The following is a 23,351-nucleotide window of genomic DNA, read 5'->3' as shown; positions in this document are numbered from 1 at the left end:
TTCAAAATGGCAACTGTCCTAAAAAGTACAGTACTTCTGCTGCATTGCAGGCTGATCCATTTGGCTTCTCTGAATACAAATCAGCAATGAAAGTGGAATTTACTTGGAATTAAAGTAGATAATATGCGTAAGGGACACATTGAAAGTTGTCCATGTTAGACTGTGATGAAGCTTTGAGATAATTTTCCTGTCCTGAATCTATTTTACTGTTCTTATTTTCACATGAAATCTTGGTAGCTTTGAATTGCCTCAGGAAGTATACACTGATTGTTCTTGTGACTCTTGGACTCCTTTACTGAAATATCATGTGTCAGGCCAAAAAAACCCAAACCCTAAAGTTCATCTAGAAGTTCACATCTCCTGGCAGGCAAAAGCATGAAACTGGAATACTTTCAGGACTTGTGAAGGAAGCTCGTCTTTGCCAGTGTCTTTAATTAGAGTCTAAAGGTCAAAGCTAGGAACTAGTTGGCTGTTTGACACAGAGTATACGAAATCTGCCTTGGTGGAACTGTTGGTTCAGGCCAGTAGTGTCTGTAAAGCATCTGACTTGCAGCACGCTTCACTTCTGACAAGAAGCACTTTGTTCTAGCTCTTGACACCAGGGCAGTCACTGTACAGTGGTTGTGATTAAAGTAACGGGCCCTATGTTTGGACAAACCTCTCTCTGCTGCTCAGAAGAGGGTTGATGGATACAAAAGATCTTCCCAATTTGACTAACCTGCTGTTAAGCACACAGGTGGTTTACAAGAGTTGAAAGCACTGAGGGTCCAGTCCCTCTGTCTTTGAAGCCAGCCAGAGTTTTGACATCAGCTTCAATGGGAGCAGTTTTGTCCTCAGGTGAGCAACAACCTGAAGCTACAGCAAGTGCTTTCCATCATATTGAAAAGGAGCTGGATTTCTAACAGCAGCTCCTCTACAAGATCTGATCCATTCCCAATTGTTCCCTCTGTCAGATGCTGCTTCGGAAATCAGTAGTTCAGTGTCTCTGCTGGCTTAAGGCAACTGCTGATCAAAGTGCAGGTTTTGTTATTTGTGTGCCCTAATAAATATCTTAAGGCAGATGCAGAACTCTGTAAGCAGAGGGAGGAGCCAGTTTTCAGTGGAAGGTTATGCTGGGATAGAATCAGTGATGCTTCCTTTGTGACCTCAATAAACCAGGTGATTGCAACGTGCTTCAAGAGAAATGGGGACTTTGAGGAAAATCAGAATTTTGGCTCACAGGAGCTGTGGAGTTTGGAGCATGGCTGCTGCACTGCCACTTCAGCACTGCTCACTTACACAGCAGAAATCTGGGGAACCACTGGGTCAGAGTGAAAGGGGTCAAAGAAGAGGAAGAAGAAGGAGTGAGTGGGTAATCTGTGTCACTGAGAACAGACTGGGAAGGAACGAGATGAGATGACAGTCAAGCTGCTGGTCTGCCACATGTCATCTCCTTCCTGCAGTAGTGCAGTATGGTCCACAGCTAATGAGCCCGGTGTGAGGATATGTAGAATTACGTGTTCATCATCTGTTGATTACAGGAGACCAGTCACATACCTTTCATAAATGTAACAGGGAAGTCTCGTGGTCAAATTTCAGAGATAGGGCCTGAAAGACACGTGGAAGACAGTGAGTTTGTTTTATGAAAGGGTTAAGTTCTGTACGCCAAGGGAATGAGGGCTGAGGAGACTAAGCAGGCCAGTCATACTCAGAAAGGAGGGGAGGAGGATATTTCATGCAGGGGAGAGGTATCCACAGCTGTCTTCCTGCTTGAGTGAGGCCGAGTGATGGGCATCACAAATCCCGGGTGGCTTTCAGCAGGAACAGGACAAACATCCTCTGCTGATGGTTGGAATTTGAAGTAAATCAAAAGTAGACAGTGTGTGAAGTGTATTAATTAAGGGGGTTTCAGCTGTCATAGGGAATGAGGATGCAATTAAACATGCAAATCTTGTTGTATCTTCTTATTTCTAATGCTAGGTAGGTGCAGTTGCCTGTCACTCTCTGTCACACACTGATGGATATGTTGTCCTAATTCTCAGATGAGGTGCAAGAACCTGATACCATTGCCTAACACCCCAGCCAGCAAGATGGACAGGTCATAACATCCTGGGAAATGGAGAATGAAAAAGTGATCTGAGACCATGTAGCCTCAGCAGATACAGCAGATAGGAGTTGCTCAGTGAAGTCTGTTTAGAGCTGTTTGCCCAGCCTGTTTCTAAGCCTCCCCAGTGATAACACCTGTTCCCATGAGATTTCCACTTGGATTTTCTCCAGTGCAGGTGCACTGAGGCTCACTGTGACTGGCATTCAAGCTGTGTGAGCACATATGGTGGGGGAGCAGCAGTCCCTCAGCAGTACCCTGGGTAAGCCTGAAGGCTAGAGCATGACATGCTTATAAACACCAAAACCAACAGAGTTGCACAGTTTACTTCTATTTGCTCAGAGGAACAAATCCTCTCCACTTCCCTACCAAACTGGTCAGCAAAGACCACGTAGTTAGATGGTGGGAGACAAGCAACCTGCATACAAGTGTGATTGCTCTGCAGAACAGAGTCTTCTGCTCTGGAAGTCTGCTTCTCTGTGGGTACCTGGTTTTATGTTAGTAGCTCAGAAACAGGCCAAAATGTGGGCAGGGCCAGGGGAAACAAGCTGCAAGGCATTACTGAAAATCACACTGATCACAGTGATAGTCAGTGCCTTTTACTTACTGGTCAGACTGGTATTAAATTTTTCCTATCAGCTTGCAAAAAGAGAAAGTGTTTTTGCATTGCATTAATGACTTAGGTGAATAGTGGCCAGACTGGTAAATGTGTAGAGGTAGTATATCACATCTTTAAGAGTACCAAGAACATTTCCCACTGGGAAATTCCATTCAATCTGGAAGTGGAGTCGACTTCCAGACTTGATAAAACATCTTGGGGATGGTCCCTTGCTAAGACAAGAAAGAAAAATGTGGTGACAGTACTATTGTGCTGTGATGCACAAAGAATGTGATTATTCAAAAGCAAAAGCATCTCATTGAGCTCAAAGAACAGAGGGATCAAAAGGAGAACTTGCTGCTTTGATTGGGGCCCTGGGTTTAGACTGAGTTAAGTACCTGGGACCCGATGTATGAAATGCACTTTGAAGCACTATGGATTTTTCCAGAAGGGAATAACATACTTGGATGCACAGTATTGGGAGAACTAAATTCAGATTTTAAAAGTTGCATGTTTTACTGACTGGGCCATGATGTCTTTTCAGGTGGGTGCAGAAGATTGCATGCTTACATGCAGGAGAAAAGTGGTGAAGGAAAAAACTGTGCAGTTTGCATTTAATGTGAATCTGCCGCTTCTTAGCAACACTCAAGCAAAAAAGACCCAATAACCAAAATGTTGAGAACAGACCTCTTTCAAGTTATGAAATTGCAGAGCTTTTCCTTCACCCATCTTTATACATGTAGCTGAGTGCTTAATTAATGACAGTTTCTCCAAGGTATTCCCTAATCATAAACATATTCTGTGGAGACCAGTAATTGCATCGGTATCATCTCTTACTCTATGAACATGTTATGTCAGGTTAATAATGGTTGCAGTGGGAAAGTGATCCAGCCCTCTGAAGCCTGGATCTTGCTAACAGTCCTGTAAATGACTGAAGATACATAAGTAATCTGAGTTCATTTGCCTCTTAATTTCTAACTACTACCTTGAAAAGCAGATTCAAGCAGGGTATGTAGAAATTCTGCTTTGTACTGTTTTTAAGACATGGCAGGAATTAAAGTCATCTTCTCTGCAACATAAATACTGTACTTACCACAATTTGTAGCAGAGATAAGTACTTTCACTCTAAAAGAAGAATTTATCTTTTATGGTTTTCACAAATAATTGTGGTCAGTGTGGTGGGGGATCTGCTTTCCTCCCCTTCACAATAGCTGGTGTTGCTGTTCTAGTCCTCCGAAGAATACATTGGAATTGCAGGGAGCTTGGTGGCAGCTGCCTCCAGGAATTCTATGTGGTACCTTGCAAGCACTCTTATCCTTGTCACACTGCCAGGCTGTCTGAGGGGAAGCTCATTAGTGCTGGGGTGGGGAGCTCCAAGGAGGGCATGAACATTACAAGGTGTTAGAAGCTCGGAGGTGGCCAGTTTCCTGTATGCCAGGATCAAGGTTCAGGAAAATGGGATTTGAAACAAGGTAATGTTAAACGGTGGCATCTGTTTCACTAGAAAATCAAATTGCCTGGATAAACTAGTCTGTTCTTTAGAAACTGTGCACTGAAGATATTGATATGAACACTCGGACCATTCACTGCGATCCAGTTCCAGACTGAGCCTTGCAAGTCTTCAAGCTCACAGTTTTACACTGCTTTTTTCAAGCTGAGTAACTGTTGACCCACTCTGAGCTGGGACTGCACTTGAAGCAGTTCCTTGTGACCTGTGCTGCTTGTGGCATGCAGTGACAACCAGGCATAGAGGCCAGAGGCTGCTGTACCTTGCTGGAGTGTGGTCCCTGTGTGTGAAAGCAAATCTCATTCATACCCAGGGATGCTGAACCTCTAGGATGCTTCAGCCAAAGCTGGTTGGAAAAGAGCAGATGCATTCCTCTGATGTTCTTACAAATGCAAACAGCAGCCTGTTTCTCTTGAGTAGCTGAAAATGTTGTGAAAGGAACTATTTAATATTGTCTGGGATAAAATGTCTCATCGAGATGTTTCTCCCATCCCCTTCCCTTCCTTATGATTCTTCTTAGTGGTCCCCACTATGCCTTTGTGCATCCTGAAATGTGAGCCCTAATGGAAGTGTCAGGTAGGCAGGGAGCAAAGAGGCGGGCGAGCGTAGGGTGAGTCCAGCAGAAAGTAATCTCTTATAATCCCTGGAAAATGTTATTTCAAAGCAAAAAGATGTAAAGAAATCTAACAGCTCTATCCCATGAAATGTAAACCCATCTTCAGCATTAGATGGATATGCAGGGTTTACTTGGAATGTGAAGGCTCCTTAATGCACAGCAGTTAACACCACAGATATTAATGCTCATGAATAACATACAAAGGAAAGTTGAGTAGTAATTGTTGTGGGAATCACAACTTCAATTTTTTAAGACTTCTGTTAAATTGATGGGTTGGTCCCTTTAATCACACAGAGACATACACGGAAAACCCAAAAATCAGACACACACAGAAGTGTTTTTTTTCCTTCTGTAAATACTGCTACAGCCTTGGAAGTAAGAGGGGAATAGAAGGTGAGGGGAAGAAAAAAAGATCTTTAAATGGTTTAAAAAAAAATAATCCTTGCTCTAAAATTTCTACTGCCAAACTTCATCACAGACTAATTCCTTGCAGCTGAGCTGCAAACCTCTATGAAAATAGGGGTTTACAGTGGAAACACTGACTAACGATAGCTGTGCAGTCCCATGAATAATGACGCTCTAATTATGCCTTATGATTTACCAAAACCTGCTTTCTCTATAGCTCATGAGCTTTTCCTGGTTGCTGGTTTGGGGAGCAGTGTCTTTTTTTTTCTTGACTGTGGTTTCCTTCTCTTTGTTCGTATTATGTTGGCACATAGTTTTTAAAAAGCTTTTCCCTGAAGGGAGCTGGGCAGACAGCTATGATTAGGTATGAAATGATTGGTTGAGCTGTTTGTCAAAGTTATAAATAGGATACCACACAAACCCAACACTAATCTCGCTGAAAGACAGATACTGGCAACATTTCTTAGTCATCTGTTCCTGACGCTCAGGGGAGAACAGCTACACTTCCATTAAGTTTTCAAACAGAAGTTGCCTAAAATAAATTCCTCTGGTAAAATTTTGGGCATATGCACTATGAACCATGTTGAGATCTAGCAGGGCGTTGGAGTTTCAAATGTTCATCACAGTTTAAAGTGGGTCCTCTGGACCACCCCTCTGTGCGGGAGTGAAAGGCGATGGTTTGATGTTTGTGGAAGCCAAGATCTGTTCATGAAACGGTTGTGGCAGGACCAGACTGGTGTTTGCATCTCCTCATACCCGGGATTAATTTTAAGGGCAGAAGAGGAGGTCTCTATGGATATCCTTTGCATCTTTAGGCAGCTTTCTGTAATCTGCTTTTGGAAGATCAGATGGAGGCATAAAAAGAGGAGCAATGGTGCAGGTTTTACCTACGTGCTTCTGCAACCAGAAGGGAAAGGTAGCATATTGAATTCCTTCTGCTGCAGATCACTCACACACAGCAGCTAAAGGTTTCAGCAGACTCCAGCGTGGATGCTGATACTTGTTCGCCCAAGTTCTGCATCAGCTGCAGAACTGGAAGTCTGTAATTTCATGTTCCCACAAGATGACCCCATACTTGCCATTTGCTTTTGTGGTCCCTCAAATTGTAGGAAGGGGCTCCACAGCTCAGCACTTCTGCTGCTGGCCAAAACACTCCTGAGACAAATAAAGCGAAGCAGTAGCTGAAGAAGAACCAAGGATTTCTAGGGCTGAAAAAAACCTCCAAGTTGCAAAGTGAAAAAGCCCACAGCAACAAGAACTTGCCCCTCCAATCCTGCACCTTCCCACATCCCTGCCAACACATACAGCAAAGAGTTTTAGAGGAGATATAAGCACTCCCAATTTATGGCACAAGTCAACAACTCTGCATAGGTAAAGTTGTTTAAATTTTTATAAAAATCTAAAAAAGGATGATCTTGAATTTGTGGGGTTCAGACAATTTGTTACATGCATATTTTAATTTTGATAAGTGTACACACATTTATGGAATTTGTGATTAAGAAGTGTCATTAAATTTAAGTTTTAGATATTTAGGCGTAGGCATTTTGCTTTTGCAAACTCTCAGAATCAGATTCAGACCCAAAAACTTAGTGTGTTTAATAACTGTTTAAAGACAAGGTTTTTTGCAAGCTCGGGAGTCATTTTTTCATTTTTCCCAGCAGACAGAGTGGTTTAGGTTTTTTTAGTTTGTTTATTTTCCCTTTTTGCTAGAGAGCAAGACCCTTCTTTGGATGCAGACATCCTCCTGCAGGATTGGAATGAGCCGCCCCCGCACTCCTTGGTGCTCCCAGCAGTGTCTGTAGCTGTGCTCAGCAGGAGGAGGCAGCCCACAGTCCTCACCTGGGTGAGCTGGCAACCAGGAGTGCACCTCATCAAGGTGGGCAGCCGTGGCAGCCCCCTGGGCACCGTGCCCAGCCTCCTGCTCTGTTGTGGTACATCCTTGCAGGAGCCCTGAGTTGAGCATGTGGCTGAAACCCAGAAAGATGATTTTTATGGTTTTCACACCAGTGTCTACTGCTTGAGCAGCTTTGCTGGGGTTGAAAGGAAAGGTTCTCTAATTGCTGACTTCTCCACGAGAGGTTAATCCAGGTTTGTTTCTTGCATTGGGAACTGGCATTGGGACTGGCCACACGCACTCCCTATTCTTGACCAATAGTTTTACAAGCTGGCTGAAGCTCTTTAGTCTCTTTATCCCAAACTAGACCCAAGTGCAGTACCACCATTTTCCTTGCAGAGCTTCAGCAGAGGAACTGGAAAAGGCTTTTGGTTTTGTCCAAACCCTTCTTCAAGTTCCTGCCATGGATTATATGAATTATTGCCCCAAAGTTGTTTGTTTTTTTTTTTTAAACGGAGCCTTCACCTCTTTAAACCTTCACCTCTTTAAATGCTATCTGCATCTTTAGTCCTCAGTTTACTGCCCAGATTCCTTTTCCAGTCCGATCCTTCTGGCAGCAAGCTGTCAGGACACAAGGAAGAGCTGACAGTTTCTCCAGTAGATTTTTTTTCTGAGAAGTTGGAAGAAAAAGGTTCTGCTTAATGAATTGCTTTTCTTCTTATGTAATAACATATTTATGTTGTTATGGAGCCTGCAATGAAGCTGCATCTGATAAGAGTGATAGGTTTCCAGTTTGATCTTATTTTAGATTGCAGCAAACTGAGGATAAAAAGACTCTTTGTTCCAAGAAGAAAAAACATCTGGTAAGAAGCTGATGTGCTCGGTACAACTCTGAAAGAGGTTAATAGTGATGGATTACGACACAGAACTTCAATACGTCCCCACAAGTGTTATGAGAAGAGACAAGATAATTCTTCCCTTGTCTAAGATTCATTTTAAGAGTTTTCTGTTTTTCAGAGAAGGGGAGAGGAAAGAGTGTAACAGTGTTACACCCTGTGTGTTGTCCGTTATCCTTGCAACTGGTCTAGTCTGAACTGAAGGCTTCTTTCAGGATTAATTTATTTGGAGAGTGTTAATTGTAGACCATGTCCTGGCTCCCAATTGATGCCTTTAACAAGGCTCTTTTCCTGGAGCAGACCTGCTCAGGAGCTCCCCTGCGGTGGGTTTGGTGCCCAGGAGTGTTGGATTCGGTGTCAGTTCTGTTAGCTAGAGGTCCTTCATTGCTTGTGGTACGTGTGGATTTGGCCATCGTTCTTTCATTCCTCTCTCAACCGCTGAAAAAGATATTTTCTGTTGCAAATTGTAAAGCATTTCCTACTTTGTCCTTAAACACAGGCTTGGATTGCTGCACCCTGTGCTGATTCCTGCTGTGTGTGCACAGCTTGGATTCAGCAGCTTAGTCAGGCCCATGTAGCTAAGGACAGATCCAGGTCCTGAGAGAAACCTGGGGAGCAGAGTGATGGGAAGGGGTGTTCTGTTTCATTCAGAAAGATGGTCCTAAAACCCAAAGGAGCAATGCGTGGGTGAAGTGCTTTCATGCAGAGCTTTTCAGTAAGAATCATGTCTGTTGTCATCACTTGTGACATTTTCTCTGTTCCCTTCCTCTGGGCAGTTTGCCACTGTAACATACACAGATGACATTAGGATTTTCAGACTGTCATTTCTGAAGGCACTCTTATCTACTCTGTACTTAGTATTTTTCCAGGACACGGAGGTGGCTCTTTCTCCTCTGTTAATTAACTTTTTCTGCCCATGTTTGCCTGCCTTATAAATTCCTTTGACATCAGGGTCTAGGATTAAACAAATTGATACCACACTTCCAGTGTGAGCTTGACACTGAGCTGACAGCCTCAGAGCCTGAAGTATTTTGACACATGAACAGAGCAAACACAGAGGAAATTGCTGTTCAGACTCCTTCGCACCCTCCCGCCTGGTTCCCTGGGATCCAGACTTGAGCGGCCTGTGTTGGTGAGAACTGGGGCAGTCCCAAAGCTCTCCCACTCATCAGGGGGTTTCTGCTCTGAGGATGCCAGTTGTGGCATTTCTCAGAAGTACCTGTATTTATTCACTGTGTCAGGTTTTCATTGTAATGCAATTACAGAACAGCGCTAACCTGGTAGGGAGCCAACTCCATGCAGTAGCCAGATTGTCTTATTTGGTTAACAGTATTTTGATAGTTTATTAAATCCTGGTAGGAGTAGAAAGATAAGGAGTGGAAAGAACAAATCTTACAGATTATCTACTCCTGATTGTTCACTTCTCTTGGTATAATCCTGGTCTGAATGATGAGCTGTGGGAACAAGCATTTAATGTTTTGCTATTGTCTCATCTTAAACACATGCATTGCTTTAACAGAATAAGCGTATTCTCCAGCTATTTTTTCCAGTTTGCTGTTTTTATCACTGATGTGGAGCGTAGTGCTTGTTTTCTTTATCTGGAACAAAAACATTAGTTCATCTCAGATAGCACAAGGTATTTGATCAGCCCTCAGATGATAAGGCATTATAAAAGCTGCTGACATGGGACAAATTCAAACCTGTGGTGTGCAGCTTGAAAAGCCTTCATGCCCTTGTTATCAGTCCCCTGAGATACCCAGCGGCCAAGAGAGATAGGAGTTGATTATGCTAGCCAAATCTCTCTCATCTTACTGAGGCCGGGAGGCAGTAAGGATGTGCGTGGGATCATGGGTGTGGATGCAGGAGGTGAGACAGTGTCTGCCTCTTCCCCACAGTTCTGCACGTCTGAGCTGTGACACTGCTCTGTTCTGGCCTTGGGCAGGCTGAGATTAACCTGGGTCTTGCCACTTAGCACTGAGGTCCATGAGTGGTTCCTTCAGGGCACTGGTGAAGCAGACAGCTTCTTTCTGGCTCTCCTCTTGCTCCTGCTGAATTAGCTCCAAGTCCAGCACATCTGAGATGTCCCGAGTTCATGACAGGACTGGTTCCTAGCTACACCCTACCCAGCTCTGCTTCTCATCCTGAAAGTGCTTCTGTGTATGGAAGTGCAGGAAAATCAGGACTTCACATGAGCACAGCCCTTCCTCATGACATACTCTGCCCCTGGTCTCTGGGTCAGCCCACAGCCCTGCCCCACCATGCAGATCCTCAACTCGTGGTATCGCCAAGACCAGGGAGAACACAGTCCAGTGCATTTGGATCACAGTGTACATGTTTGCTGTACAATACTTGATATTCAGGCCTGCCATGACTTCCTTGGCATTGTGTGCAAACCAAAGCCAAAAATGACGATACTCTTAATATATAATCATAAAATAGAAGATATCGTATTTTGCTGACAGCTGACTGCAAATCAAAGAAACAGGCTGCACAGCTAACATCTGCCTTTGCAATATGGCAAAATAACTGATTTGCTCTCTCCTTAATAGAGCAGTCTGGTCTCTGGTTCAGTTTGATGTTAGCAGCTACTACAGGAGATCACCTGCATGCCCAGACACCTTACATGAGTATTACAGGGCATAGGTGTTTGGAAGCAGCTTGCCTGCTGATGTTTCTCAGTGTATCTAGAATGAAAATGGCTTGAAGAGCTCTTCCTAGGATGGTCAGTCAGGACTGTCTCCTAGACTGAATATTTTTTGGGTATGCCTGTTTCCTCTTAGGAGTTATCTGACTGGGATTCAAGGTAGCATTGCGGTATTAGTGCTGGCTATCAATTAGTTATCAGCACGTGCTAAATCGTGTTTTCTTTAGAGATGTGTATTTCAACAGAGATAGGGACAGGAACATCTGAAGCAGGAAAAGCTGGAAGTCATAAGGAAGGGGATTTACTTTCATTGTGCTACCTCTTGGAAAGGTATTTTTAACATCTGTACCACCTCCAGGCTCATTTTGCATCAGCTGCAGACATTCTGACATGGTTAAAAAAAAAAAAAAAAAAAAGAGAAATAGGAAGAAACCCCATGGTCTAAATTATGCTGGTTTGTCCTCAGTTCCCAGCTGTGATGCTCATTAGCCTAGGTGGGATTTAGGTGTGAAGAGGGAGAGGCCAACAGATGGTAGTGCCTACAAGGGACAGTAGGAGAGGAGTGGAGCTCCTCGGCTGCCAGGTGCTCTCAAGGCTAATTGGCTGCACCTGGCCAGGGACTGTGTCCTGGTGTCCCTGCCATACCTGGTAGGGGCATCTCAGCAGTGTGGCACTTCCGCAAGCCTGATTACCTGAGACATGTCCGCCCAGAAACCCTCAAAGAGGGAGTTTGGGCTGGAGCTGTCCTGGCATCTGGGGCTGAACTGAGGCTAGGAGCATGAGGTGACTTGTTGGAACAGTTTGGAGAGTGAGTGGGAGGAGGGTTACAAATATGAGGGAAGAATTATGATAGATTTATCACAGCCTGAAATAAATTAACCTCTGTGAGGAATGATTTTGTAATAATTTGCATTTAGATACTCTGACACATCCAAATAACCCCAAACCTTCTGCAAACATTGTAATTAATTCAATCTCCAACATCCTGTGAGAGGGATAGAAATAGCACTATTTACATGGTTAAAGGAGCCAAGGACTCTTCTCTCAGTATTGCATTTCACACCCCTGGGACTGCCATTCTGTCTTGTTTTCGTGGCTACAGAGCCTCGTGGTGGGGTGAAATGCAGGAGCAGTGAACATCTGGAGCGCTTTTCTGAACACAGTGAGCTGAGATCCTGCTACTCTGGTATGTTCTACCACACAGCCCATGTCAGGTAGGCCCAGGGATGAGAGGAGCCCGCGTGGGCTGGGGCAGCAAGGCCAGAGCACACCGGGGAAGAAGCAGGGAGCTTGAGCCCTGTCTCACCAGCTCATGGTAGTGGTGGCTGCAGGCAGGGCTATTCCCTCTGCAGGGACCCTGCCATGTAGCAGCCTGGCTCCATCCCCAAGTGGGAAGTGGTCAAGTGATTTAATATTCAGCACTCTCAAGTGCAGTAATGAATTTGATAGCCCAAATGATCTGCTAACCCAGCCAGCTGAGAGGATATTTGAAGGGCAATCCAAGCCCACAGCGAGGCAATGGGATATTTTCTCACCCTCAGTCTCCTGCCTATTCCTTTCCACTCCAGGGCACTTAATCATAAACGCGGTATTTGTTTGATGCTGTTTTCATGCATGCTTTACCCTGTTTCTGTTTCCAAGGGACCATGAAGTCGGTGGGTTACATCCCACCCCAGCTTCAGCAGCCTTTGCAGGAGAGCTGGCTTTTCCAGGGAGACCCATATTGAACCACACGTTGTGACTGTCAAAAGCTTGGGCAAGCTGATAGCTTTTGGAAAGGAAATCGAGCATCTCAAAGTGCATCCTCTTTTACTTACAAATGTGTCTTAAATCCAGAGTGCTTAGGGCAGCTGGTGTTAGCTGAGCCATCAAGTGCACCTTGTGCCACCTCCATGTTCCACTGCCAGACCTGCTCAACTGCGAGGTTGCAAGTCAAGGGCTGGGGAGAGATGGCTGGTTTTCAGTTACAGACCTATGGGGTGGTGTAAATCTCTTTGGGCTTGACACAGAGTTGGCTGGAGTTGCTGGGAGTGTATCCATTATCTTCAAGGAGATTTGAGCAGCCATATCTTTGCTGTCAGTTTGGCTTCTGCTGTGCCCGCTTGCTTTCTGTAAAGCTCTTCCAGGGGCTGGGAGCATGAGCTCTCCAGCAAGTGGTGAACAACAGGCCAGCTGTGTACAGGTAGAATTTCTGTGATGCAGCAGCAGAGAGAGAACACACACTGTATCCTCGTAAAACACCTCTGACTCTCCATAGGTTTTTACAGATAGTCTCCTGCCAAGGAAACCCGGAGATATTTATAGTGCAGCTTCAGCAGTGATATAATGGCAAGTTGGCAAACAAAAGCACTTTGAAATATAAGGAGAAAAAAAAATATGGTCTGTAGTGCTTTTATTTTGGAGTCAATAGAAAAAGGTTAAATAATAATAGTGAATGTTTCCAGGGTGGGTCAGGTTGAAAAGCAGAGAAAGCAAAGCATGTTCACAGTGCTGTAGGACTGTTCTGTGTGCGCAGAGTTTGAATTACAGAGACAAATAAGAAAAACTTTGCTTCCCACTGAGATAGAGTGAAGTGGTGCTGAGTACCACACAAACACCTGCAGAAAGCGAAGATAAATGCTATTTCAAAAGGGATTGAAACCGCTCTGAGTGGTTGAAAAAATTCTATATTCAATTCACAAAGTTAATTGTGCAAAATTAAGTGATTTTAGCTACAGATGTGACTTTTCTCTTGCTTTCTGCCCTTTTTTTTCCCTGTCCCTTTCCCCTCGGTCCCGCAGTGCTGGCTGGCTGGCGGTGACTCGAGACTCTGCTCACACAGCAAGGTGTTGGGCTGGTGCCATCCTGCTGAAACACGCTCTGCCTTGTCTAGGGTGGGAGCGCAGGAGGTTCTGTCTGGGCATGTCACATTTTAATTAACGCCTCACACTGCTGCTGCTCCTCAGTATCCGTCAGGGAGCTCAGGCAAAGCACAGGGCTCTGCCTCACTGTCCTCTCCTCCTGGGGGCAATCCCCACACTTTCCCCCTTCCTTGGTTTCTAAAGCCTGTGCAGGGAATGCGCCTGACAAGCAGCTTTGATGAACATGTCAATGTCTCCTTTGTAGGGATGTTCATGTTTGCTCTTCCAGTTTCAGGCAGGAGACCTGCTGGCTGCAGGCCAGGAGATGGGAGATTCTCCAAGTTCCCACTGCTTTGTTTCAGTTTCCCAAAAGATGGTATCTGTAAAGAGCTTCAGCCCTGGTGGCTAATGGTGCACAGAGGAATGGTAGGAATGCTCATACCCTTGGGTTCTGTTGAAAGCAAGGGCTCTACACAGGACCCGGACCTCAACAGCAAAATTCACCAGCAAATGAGGTGGTAAAGGCACTTTTGGGAACCACTGGGATCCCTTGGGATCCACTTTCTTGTTGATCGGCTTCTCAAAGAGGCACTGAAAAGGCCTCTCTCTGTCCTGAAGGCACTGAAGGCCTCATGGAACGGAGGCATCCCACAGTAAAACTGCTGTCCACAAAACCCCTGTCCTTACCAGAAATCCTGTGGCAGCAGAAATTGGACGGAAAGGGCTGTACAAGAAGAAAGTTTTTAATTTGCTGTGACAGGAATCAAAGGCTTGTCTTGTCAGAAAATTACAGCTCCCTTTTCCTGCCTGTCTGTCACACGTCAGCAGGCCTCACGCTGCAGAGATAAACGCAGCTTTACAGAAAGGAGCCCAGGGAATGGTTCAGAACAATCTAGTTCATGAGGGAAGGAGAGGCTTAGGCAAGCACTGGAACTGAACTTGCATTTGGTATGGCAGGCACTGAGCCACATGATGTTTATATTTGACTCTTATATTTGAGTTTTTATATTGAAGCAAGTTGCTGCTTTTACTGTTGCTCTAGTGGTGTGGTGCCTGGCCACTTGTGGGGACAGGGAGTGGGTCCCATGGGAGATTGCAGCCCATGGAACACACTGCCCCCCAACACTCCTCTCAGATGGAAGCAGTTATTCTCCTGCAAAAGCTGGTGAGCAGCAATTCCAATCACGTTAGACAGGAAGACTGCTCTGGGGGTGCAGATGCCCACAAAAACCCGTTTTCCAAGGGCAGGGTCACACCATGCCCTGCAGAGGTTGCTCCAGGGCTCATCTGTGACAAGGGATCCAAGGGCCAGCAAAATGCAAACTCATCCTGAATGGCTTCTGCCTAAAATACATCAACCACAGAGCACTCCTGTCAGAATTGCTCCTAGGCTGCTGATGACATGGCTTTCTTCACAAAGGTAGGACAGATGCCCAGTTTCAGAGACCCTTTACCATCCATTTACTAAGGACTTTACACTGGAAATACCTAAGGGCTTTAATGGGAAACTATTCAGCATCTGAAGCTGTACAGACACATAGATAAAACGTGATTTTAAAGATATTTAGGCTCATCTATGACACTAAGACAGCAGTCTTGTAGAAGTGCCAGCAAAATCATTGGCAATACCAAACAAATTCTATTAAGCATGGTAACTACTTGGTAATTGGTTTGTCTCAATGCATGCTTGGAACAAGGGGATTTTTATTCTTAAAAAAAAAAATGTTTGATTTCTTTCAAATGAATTGTTGCTGGGTAAGGAGAAATGTAGGGTGTGTTTGCAGGTGGATATGTCTTTGTAAAGACTCATAAGAACTTTAGCAATTATTTTTACAGTGTTGCTGACTCTGCCTATGCCAATGCTTGCTTCTTCACAGTAAAAAAATTGCAAAGGGCAGGAGGAACTCCATACTGGGGAATTTTTCAATTTGGCTTCCAAGTCCTCTTACCTTTTCTGTCCTTCCCTATAGCAAAGGTATATTCAGTGATTGTCATAGCAACCTTTTTTGGGGTGGTGTCGTCTCTTTCTGGGAGATAAACTTTTTGTTGAAAATTTCAATTTGTGTGGAGGGGAATTAGTCACCCAAATTCCTGGCATTCAGCACGTCTCTGTCTTTTGAAAACTTCTCATTAGTCTCACCTCTCTGGTTATGGAAATGCCTTCCCAGGATAGGTCTGGGAGGGCAGGGAGCACTTTGGAGTTGGGTTTTTTTCCTTGACAAAGCAGTTTCAAACAGCTGTTCTAATATACATGTTAAGTCTAATGGGGACAGCTGGTATGTCATTTAATCAGACTTCCATGTTTTCTAGGATTCTAGGCAGAGCTGGATTCTAGGACAGACTTTGAGCAGGTGACACATATATTTCCCTTCTCCTTGCCCCTTGTATGAATTTTCTCTCCTTTGCTTTTCCTTCCCTCACAGTCAGCAGTGAGAAAATTTGTGCCTGCATTGACACCAATATTAAAGCAGGATAACTCAAATAAGAGGGTAAATTTGACACAAAACCCTGATGCAGATCCAGATTACCAGGCAGCTGGATATTTTTAAGCTGAGATTGTCTGGGGTGAAATCCTTCTTGTTCCAGACCTGGCCATTAAACTACATTTTCTCTCATTTTAGGGGAGCACCTGCGAATCTGCCCACAAGGCTATACCTGCTGCACCAGTGAGATGGAGGAGAACTTTGCAAACAAAAGCCGAAGTGAATTTGAAGCCATGATGAAAGAGGCTGGTCGCTCTGTGCAGGCAACACTCACAGCACAGCACAGGAGCTTTGACAGTAAGTAAAAACTACTTGGTTCCCCCCACTCAGGATCCAGTCACTGCTTAGTTTTCCAAGCGCTGTTCGAGTTAGGAGTTGTTAGACACTTTTCTCTGTGTCTTGCTCGACGGTTTGTGTGAGGTGTTGACCTTCAATAGGAATTGTGCCTCTTGGCAGTGTTTTTGTAAGACCAAGCCATTTTGAGAACTCCATTTCAGAGCAACCACTGAAGGAGGCTGGCAGGCCAAGGTGTACCTTGGCACTGAGACAGCTTTTACAAGCACAGTGTAATCGGGTCCTACCACAGCAGTGTAACATTTAAGGCAGTGATGTAAAAGCTGGCACTGTATCCTGAGGTGTAAGTTGGACAATATGGTAAAGGTGTCTGGATAGCTCTCAGTAGGTGGGGAAACACGGATTTTTCTTTTCCATGTGGATTGCAAATGAAAAGGAGGCTAGTTCACATTAGGTGCTTATAGCTGTCAGCTTCATACAAACACCAGACAATGTTGTAGAGTAGGGAAGGTCTTGGAGACTGTGATGCATGAGATGTTGTGGACAACCATTCTCTCCAAAGTGTAGTATCCCTCCTAACGTGCTAAGCAAAGGCTAAGGATGGCTCTCTTATTTTATTGTTCCCTCAGGAATGCATTTTGCAGCACACTGCAAAAGGTCTGAAGGCCACTGGAAATAAATGGTTTACTGGCAAAATTGAGATGACCTATAATTCAGAAACTGTGCCCATTATCAGATTTTGAAGAAGGTCAGACATTTAGAATCACGGTCCTCCTAACTTTATCAACAGTCATCATATGGAGTTATCGTGAAAAGAATAGGAGTTGGGGAAAGAAGCTGTAATAGCCAGAAAGGTGGAACTGGAAATTCAAGCAGTAAATAATAGATCTAAAGAAATAAGCCTGACCTTCAGGGAGCTGATAACCAAGATGAAGTGCTTTTACATTAAATAGAAAGAAAAGGTAGTGCATCTCTGCAAAAGGCATTGTGACTGTGTGGCCAAGGTTGACCAGAGCAAAGGCATTCTTTTATAAGCTCAAAATTAATTGATTTTCACCTGCCTTAAAAGGTGATAATCAGGCTTTTTCAAAGAGACTTACAATGCTGATTGCTCAGACTGGTGCCTGAATAGGACCTGACATAGCTGCTGCTGAGCTCACTCACCGAACTCTGGAATCCAGACCTTCGCAGGGGTTAATGCAGAACATCCTCCAGCCTTGGCACCTTCTCCCTCCACTGCCTATTGCAGCACTGGCTGGTGTATCTGCTCTTTATTTTTGCCACAGACACTCAATAGAACATAGTTCTACATCTGTCATGTAAGAGAGTGCAAAACTTGATGGAGCTTTGAGGATTATATTGACGGGCAGAAATTGCCTAGTGAAGAACTGGTGTAGTCTGAGTGTGATGCTTCGCTGGATTAATAATAACAACAGCAATAAGAATAATACTAAGCAAAACCAAGCATATGAAAGGAGGATGCTTGTGTTGAGCTGCCAGTTAGAGCTGTAAGGGCATTCCTTTGTTTTTATTCTCCAGCATTTTACAAAAATAGAGCTTTATTTCAGTGATGCATACCCAAGTTTCTTTCAAGGATCAAACGAAGTAAGCGTTCAACAAGCCAAGTATTATTTTAACAGACCATAATGCACAGATCATTGGTGTTTTGCAGTGGGAATAACCTCACTTGAGCCCACAAGGCCGGGAGGATGTCTCCTGCTCCCATTATACCTTTTAGTTTGCTTAACTATCCTTGCAATCAATATAGAGTTTATAATTTATGCAAGATATGATTAAAAAAAAAATCATATTATGTCTCAGTTTCAAGCATGGCTTTACCTGTAAGTAGAAGTAGTATTTTTTCTTTAGCTACTGGATAAATGGTATAAAATTGAGGGAGTTCTGGTATCTATTGCCATTGCCATTCCAGGGCAATGGAATCACCTCATCTCCTGAAACAATGCCATGGAAAGCCCCCTAGCTTCCAGTAAGTGTTATTAATCTCACAGTTAACAAGACTTTTTGCAGGTATTGCTGTTTAGAGCTGTTCAATAAAGGAGTTTTTTAATGTCAGATTGATGATTTCTAGTCTTGCTGGCACCAGATACCTGGGTGTGCTGGATTTCCTTAGCAGCAGCTTAGAGTACAGTTTTTAGGGTTGCAGAGGTATCAATGCACAACTTGTCTTCACATTAGTGATTTTGTTTAGTATTAAGAGGATGGGGAGAGGCTCCATTGGATGGGTATGTCCTACCCTTTCTCATAGTATTTGCAGCCTGGAGATTATTCATGTATTCTCTGCTAGCAGGTGTGGCACATTGAACTTTAGGCCTGGAGCTGTCTTATTTTTGGATTCATCACAACAAATCTTGCTTCTGTAATCTCTCTGCTGATCGTGGCAATAGTCACTACTTGTAAATTGCCCTGAAGCTCAGATAGAAAATAACAAGGCTACAGTAATCTGCCTCTGAAGTCATGTTCTCCATTCAACATTTTGCTTTAGAGAATAATTCATCCTTGCAGGCTGTGATCTGTAAAGCCTTAAATTGTCAGTGTCTCTGCTCTGAGCTACAGCTTTGTCCCATTGCAAGGAATTAGTCTTTTGTTTAAGTCTCACTGACTGTTTTGGGGGCAAACAGTTTGTGGCCAAGAGAGGAGTGTCCTTTATCTCATACCAAGTATTTGTAGCGAAAATACACGTGTGAAGTACAGATGGCATGTGATAGGTATGGCCATCGATTCAAAGTGAGATATGTGGAATGCGATCCTACAGTCTGAGCGCTCTCTCTGCACAACAGAGGACACATGCCTTCTGGGGTGCCCTTCCTCCAGGATCTACCAGGGCTAAATTTAAAGTCTAACAGGCTACAATATTGCTTACCTGCTTACTTGTGTATTTGGGTTTTTGTTTTATATTACTGTAGTTAGCAGGATTTGGGGACATCCATTTTAAGCTACACATGTGGCGATCAGCTTGATCTTAACCTTTCACCTGCAAAGGTAGCATTTTGCTCTACAACTGATTGGTTTTAATTTAAAAAAGAAAAGAAAGAACCAAAAGCAGAGACCATGAGTGATGGGAACATATGCTTTTGATAAGTCAGTGCTAGGGAGGACCCTGAGGTCAGAGTAGCGGTATTTCGTTAGCAGGACTATAGGCATAAATTCTGTGTTAATTCTGATGTCTCAGAGGGCTCTTGATCAGGCAAGGAGGGGGATGTAGTTACCTGGGAGCACAGTCTGTAGCAGGGACCTGCTAGAGGCTTCTGGGTTGGTTTTGGTCGGCATTTATTTGCCTGGAAAATTGTACATACCCCATACTTTAAAAGCAAAATGTCAATAATAAAAAGGAAAACAAGATTGGGAGTCTAGGAGGGAGCTGAGAGACAGTCTCTGTTGAGACTGATACTAAAATATTGTTTTAAAGATGTTCCCTACATTAATTGCAGGATGTGCTTCTTTTCCAACTGGTGTCATGTCAGTGGACAGGAAATTTTTGGTATCTGTTACTGTGAAGTTAAACACTTTGACAAGGAGCTCTGTCCAAGGATTTGTTCAGGACATGGATGCAAGCTGCCTGTGCCCCCTCTGCTGGCTGCAGAACAGGCTCTAGCCAGAACAGGGCTCTTGAATCGTGCTGAGAGCAAGTTATAAACTTTGCACAGGTTTGGGGAAGATTCCTTGGGAAAATGAGCTTTGTTTTACATATCACACAGCTGTATGTCAGTGTTGCACAAAGTCACGAGACTTTGGAACTCATGCCCTTCCCCATGAAACTTGTACCTCCATAATCTGTTGCAGAGATGAGCCTGGAAAAAAACTTCTGGACTGTGTGGGAGAGCCTGGGTAAGTGATTTGTGATGGCTGGTCAGAGCAGTCATGTTCCGAGGCTGTGCAGCCTGGGATGGCAGCAGGAGCTGGGGCTGCATGGCTGGCAGAGAGAAATGATACTTGGAGTGACAGTGAGGGGCTGCAAGCAGCAAAGAACAAGGCTGTTCTTCTAATCTTGGTGAAAGCTCACTTGTTGAGTGTCTAATCCTTGTCTGTCTCTCTCTTTTCTCCCTTTTTCCTCACTGAAATAACTTTTTAATAATACCGCAATGTTGTACCAGTCTTTCCTTTTGGTGCACTTAGCAAGCAGTCCCTGTGTGACTGCTGACCTTTAGCTGAGAGCCAGGAAATCTGTCCTTTCAGAATTGGTTCATGTTTTCAGGAAATATCAACAAGCCGAACCAAAAACCTTGGCTTTTAGTCCACACTGCACAGTCTAAAAATGATTTGTAGCTCTCATAAATTCTGTGTTTTTTAAGATGTGGCAATTAAATGCAGATTAAAAATTATGTGTTTTATAGCTGGCTGCTCATTGGAAAGCTGATGTCATGTAAAAGCTTTCATAATTTCCAGTGTTGGTAGCTGGAAACTGCATATGCTGAAACACAGACCATGCAGATAATTAACAGTATTTGAGAGTTAGTTTCAGACAGTTACATATTTCTTATGAAGATGAATCATTGTTTTAAATGTTACAAGGTAGGGAATGTCCTGGAAGCTGTTACACACTGATGGTTAAAATTTTAGAAATTTCTAAAGGTCCCTTGTTTAAAGTTTAACCAAATGTGTCCTTGTCAGAGGTTGCAGCCCCTAGAAGGACTGTGTGAGAGAAAGACATATATACATATTTTTGTTTGCATCCACATATACTGTGGATGCTTAGAGAAGCTGATCAGGAGGTTGTGGAGTAAGCCCAGCAGGCAGAGCTCTGTCCTACACTGATGACTTTAAACCTGGACTACAAAATCCAGACCTGAATCTAAATTTTGCAGGTATTTCCTTAGTTGATGATAACATGAACCAAGCCCTGCTGATCTGCAATTTTAGGGTATCTGAATTTGGTGGTCCATGGACCAAAAGATGTGTTCTGAGAGATGTGGGACTTCACTGTGCACCAAATGATTGACAGAAAACCAAAGCATTGATTATCTGGGCCACAGAGGCTGCAGTGCCTGTGTCCCCAACTGTGTTGCCCCAACACCACTGCTCCTCACTTCCAGTGTCCTGCTGCACTACTCTCAGCTGTGTTTCTCGGGGACATGGTTTGGGTTTGGTAAGGTGCTGTCTAAAAGATGCTGTTTATGTAGAAACAGGACAGAAGGGACTGGTTATACCTCAGAATATGGAAATGCTGTGTTTAGAAATTAATTCCTTTGTTTCAGAGGTTGTGGAAGGGAGCAGTTCTGGAGTCAGCGGTGTTGCTCCAGCAGTCCCAGCCTGCTCTCCGTGAGCTGGCTGCCTCCTGCTGTCCCTGGCATCGGCACTGGCCGCTCCCCGGGGCCAAGCGTTTGAGTTCAGACTTCAAATATATTGCTTTTGATCCAGAAACCCCTAATTAGCCAGGAGCACTCTTTTTTGTGGTTACTCCCCATGCTGGAGCTCTGCCCTTGAAATTGTGGTGTGTAGCCTCAGTTGGTGGCCTTGGCCATGGACTCAGTGCTGTGGGAGAGCACTGACCTCTGGCACATCTTCAGGCAGATGGGAGGCACCAGGGGATTCCAGCACCCCATGGGGCAGCAGGCTCAGCTGCCCCTCTGGGTATAGGACATCAGGATGATTTACATGGCTCACCTGATGTTTGCCTTTCCAAACATCAGTCTTGCATTGGCCTTCTGCTGTCTCCTAACCGAACATCTACTATGAAACAGTGCCTGTGCACTGGGCGTTTTTTCCAAATGGATAAATGGCCCTAGAACACTTCAGTCCCGAAACAAAAAGCTAGTAGGGTCAGGGAGACTGAGGTAGAGGGGGGAATTAAGAGCAGGAAGATATTTGAGAAAAGCAGGAAGCTTTGCGATCTTTTTTCCTAGTGAGATGACAAAGGAACAGGAGGCAAAGAAACATGGGAGCCAATTGCTTTTGTTAACTGAATGTTCATCACCTGCACTGCATTTCTCTGACAGGCCAGAGATAACCTTTTTGGCAAAACTGCACTACTTGAAGCACCATTAGTTGTTTTGTGCCCCTTATGCACAGCACTTGGGCAGAATCATTTAGAAGCATCCCATTTGTCCCACAGCTTTACCTCTGGGATGCATTATCAAAAGTACTTACAAAAGAGGCCATCAAAGACGATTCCTTTGGCTCCCATGGACTTCCTTCCCTTAGGGTTGGTTTGGGGGTAATATAGACAGAGAGAGAGAGAACCTCCTTGAACCTGAAATGAAAAAGCAGAGTCAAGGACAGAGAAACAAAGAAGATGGGTTCCCTTGGAGACCTCCAAAGGAGGAGGGCAGCAAGCACCCATGCTTGCTTTATTTCTTGTTTCTCATGAGGAAGCACCTTAAGAAAACCCCAGCACAAGGCAGGATTGATGCTATTTGCGCTGTGTGGCACCCCCCCCCCACCACCACAATCATGGTCTGAAGAAAGAAGGTGCTTTCATGTGTGGTGCTGAGCATCTGGTTTGGTATTTATGGGTTCCTGGAATGGGGTGTGGTGTCTGCTGAGACGCATTCCTGGGCTTAGCAAGATTAATCCTGACAGGTAGCTGCCTCAGGGAAGCAAACACTTAGGCTCACCTGTAACAGTTCCAGCACCTGGAGTTTTCTCTCCCCTTACAGCCACTTCTCTTCACATTTAATCTGCCAGTCTCTGCTCTGTGCTGCAGGGTATATTGCAATGTACATGCAGCGCTTTGCTTAACAGATGCCATAGGCACAATATTCTCTTTTTGTTTCAAAGAAAGAACAAAACATTGCAGTGGCTGTGATGGGAGCAGTGCACTGGGGTGCCTCCTGCAAGGGCCTGCACACCTCAAGAGACAAGCTGCTTCATCCCTGCAGAAGTCAGATTAGGTAAAAAAGGTACATCAGGCATCTCACTTTCAGCAGCTGTCACCATGTTTTGTCACACACTCAAGAAAAGCTGCCTCTGAGTGCTCAGAGAACAGTGAAATGTGCATCTGCTTGGGGACATAAAAGAAAGCACCTGCTCTTCCAAGATATGGGATGACACAGGCATATTTTCTAAGAAATTAGTGATGTCCAGATAGTCATTTCAGAAGAAAGTGTTGGCAGAGTTTATTTTAACATTCAGGACACTTTGCACGAATCTCTTTGAAAATGTCTGATTTCATGGAGTAAGCAGCCAAACTTTTA

The 23,351-nt window shown here is 44.3% G+C and overlaps 1 protein-coding gene across 1 annotated transcript in view; it reads left to right on the top strand.

The window, feature by feature from the left end:
- GPC1 (glypican 1) overlaps positions 1-23,351 on the top strand; it is a 199,844-nt gene that overhangs the window by 83,494 nt on the left and 92,999 nt on the right. Inside the window, 1 exon segment of the mRNA XM_032698303.1 lies at positions 16,045-16,203. Coding sequence (XP_032554194.1) covers positions 16,045-16,203 — 159 coding nt within the window.

This window comes from Chiroxiphia lanceolata, chromosome 10 (genome assembly GCF_009829145.1).
Source record: "Chiroxiphia lanceolata isolate bChiLan1 chromosome 10, bChiLan1.pri, whole genome shotgun sequence".
Classification (NCBI taxonomy): domain Eukaryota; kingdom Metazoa; phylum Chordata; class Aves; order Passeriformes; family Pipridae; genus Chiroxiphia; species Chiroxiphia lanceolata.
The sequence above is the reverse complement of the archived record's forward strand: the minus strand, read 5'-3'. Positions and strand labels throughout refer to the sequence as shown.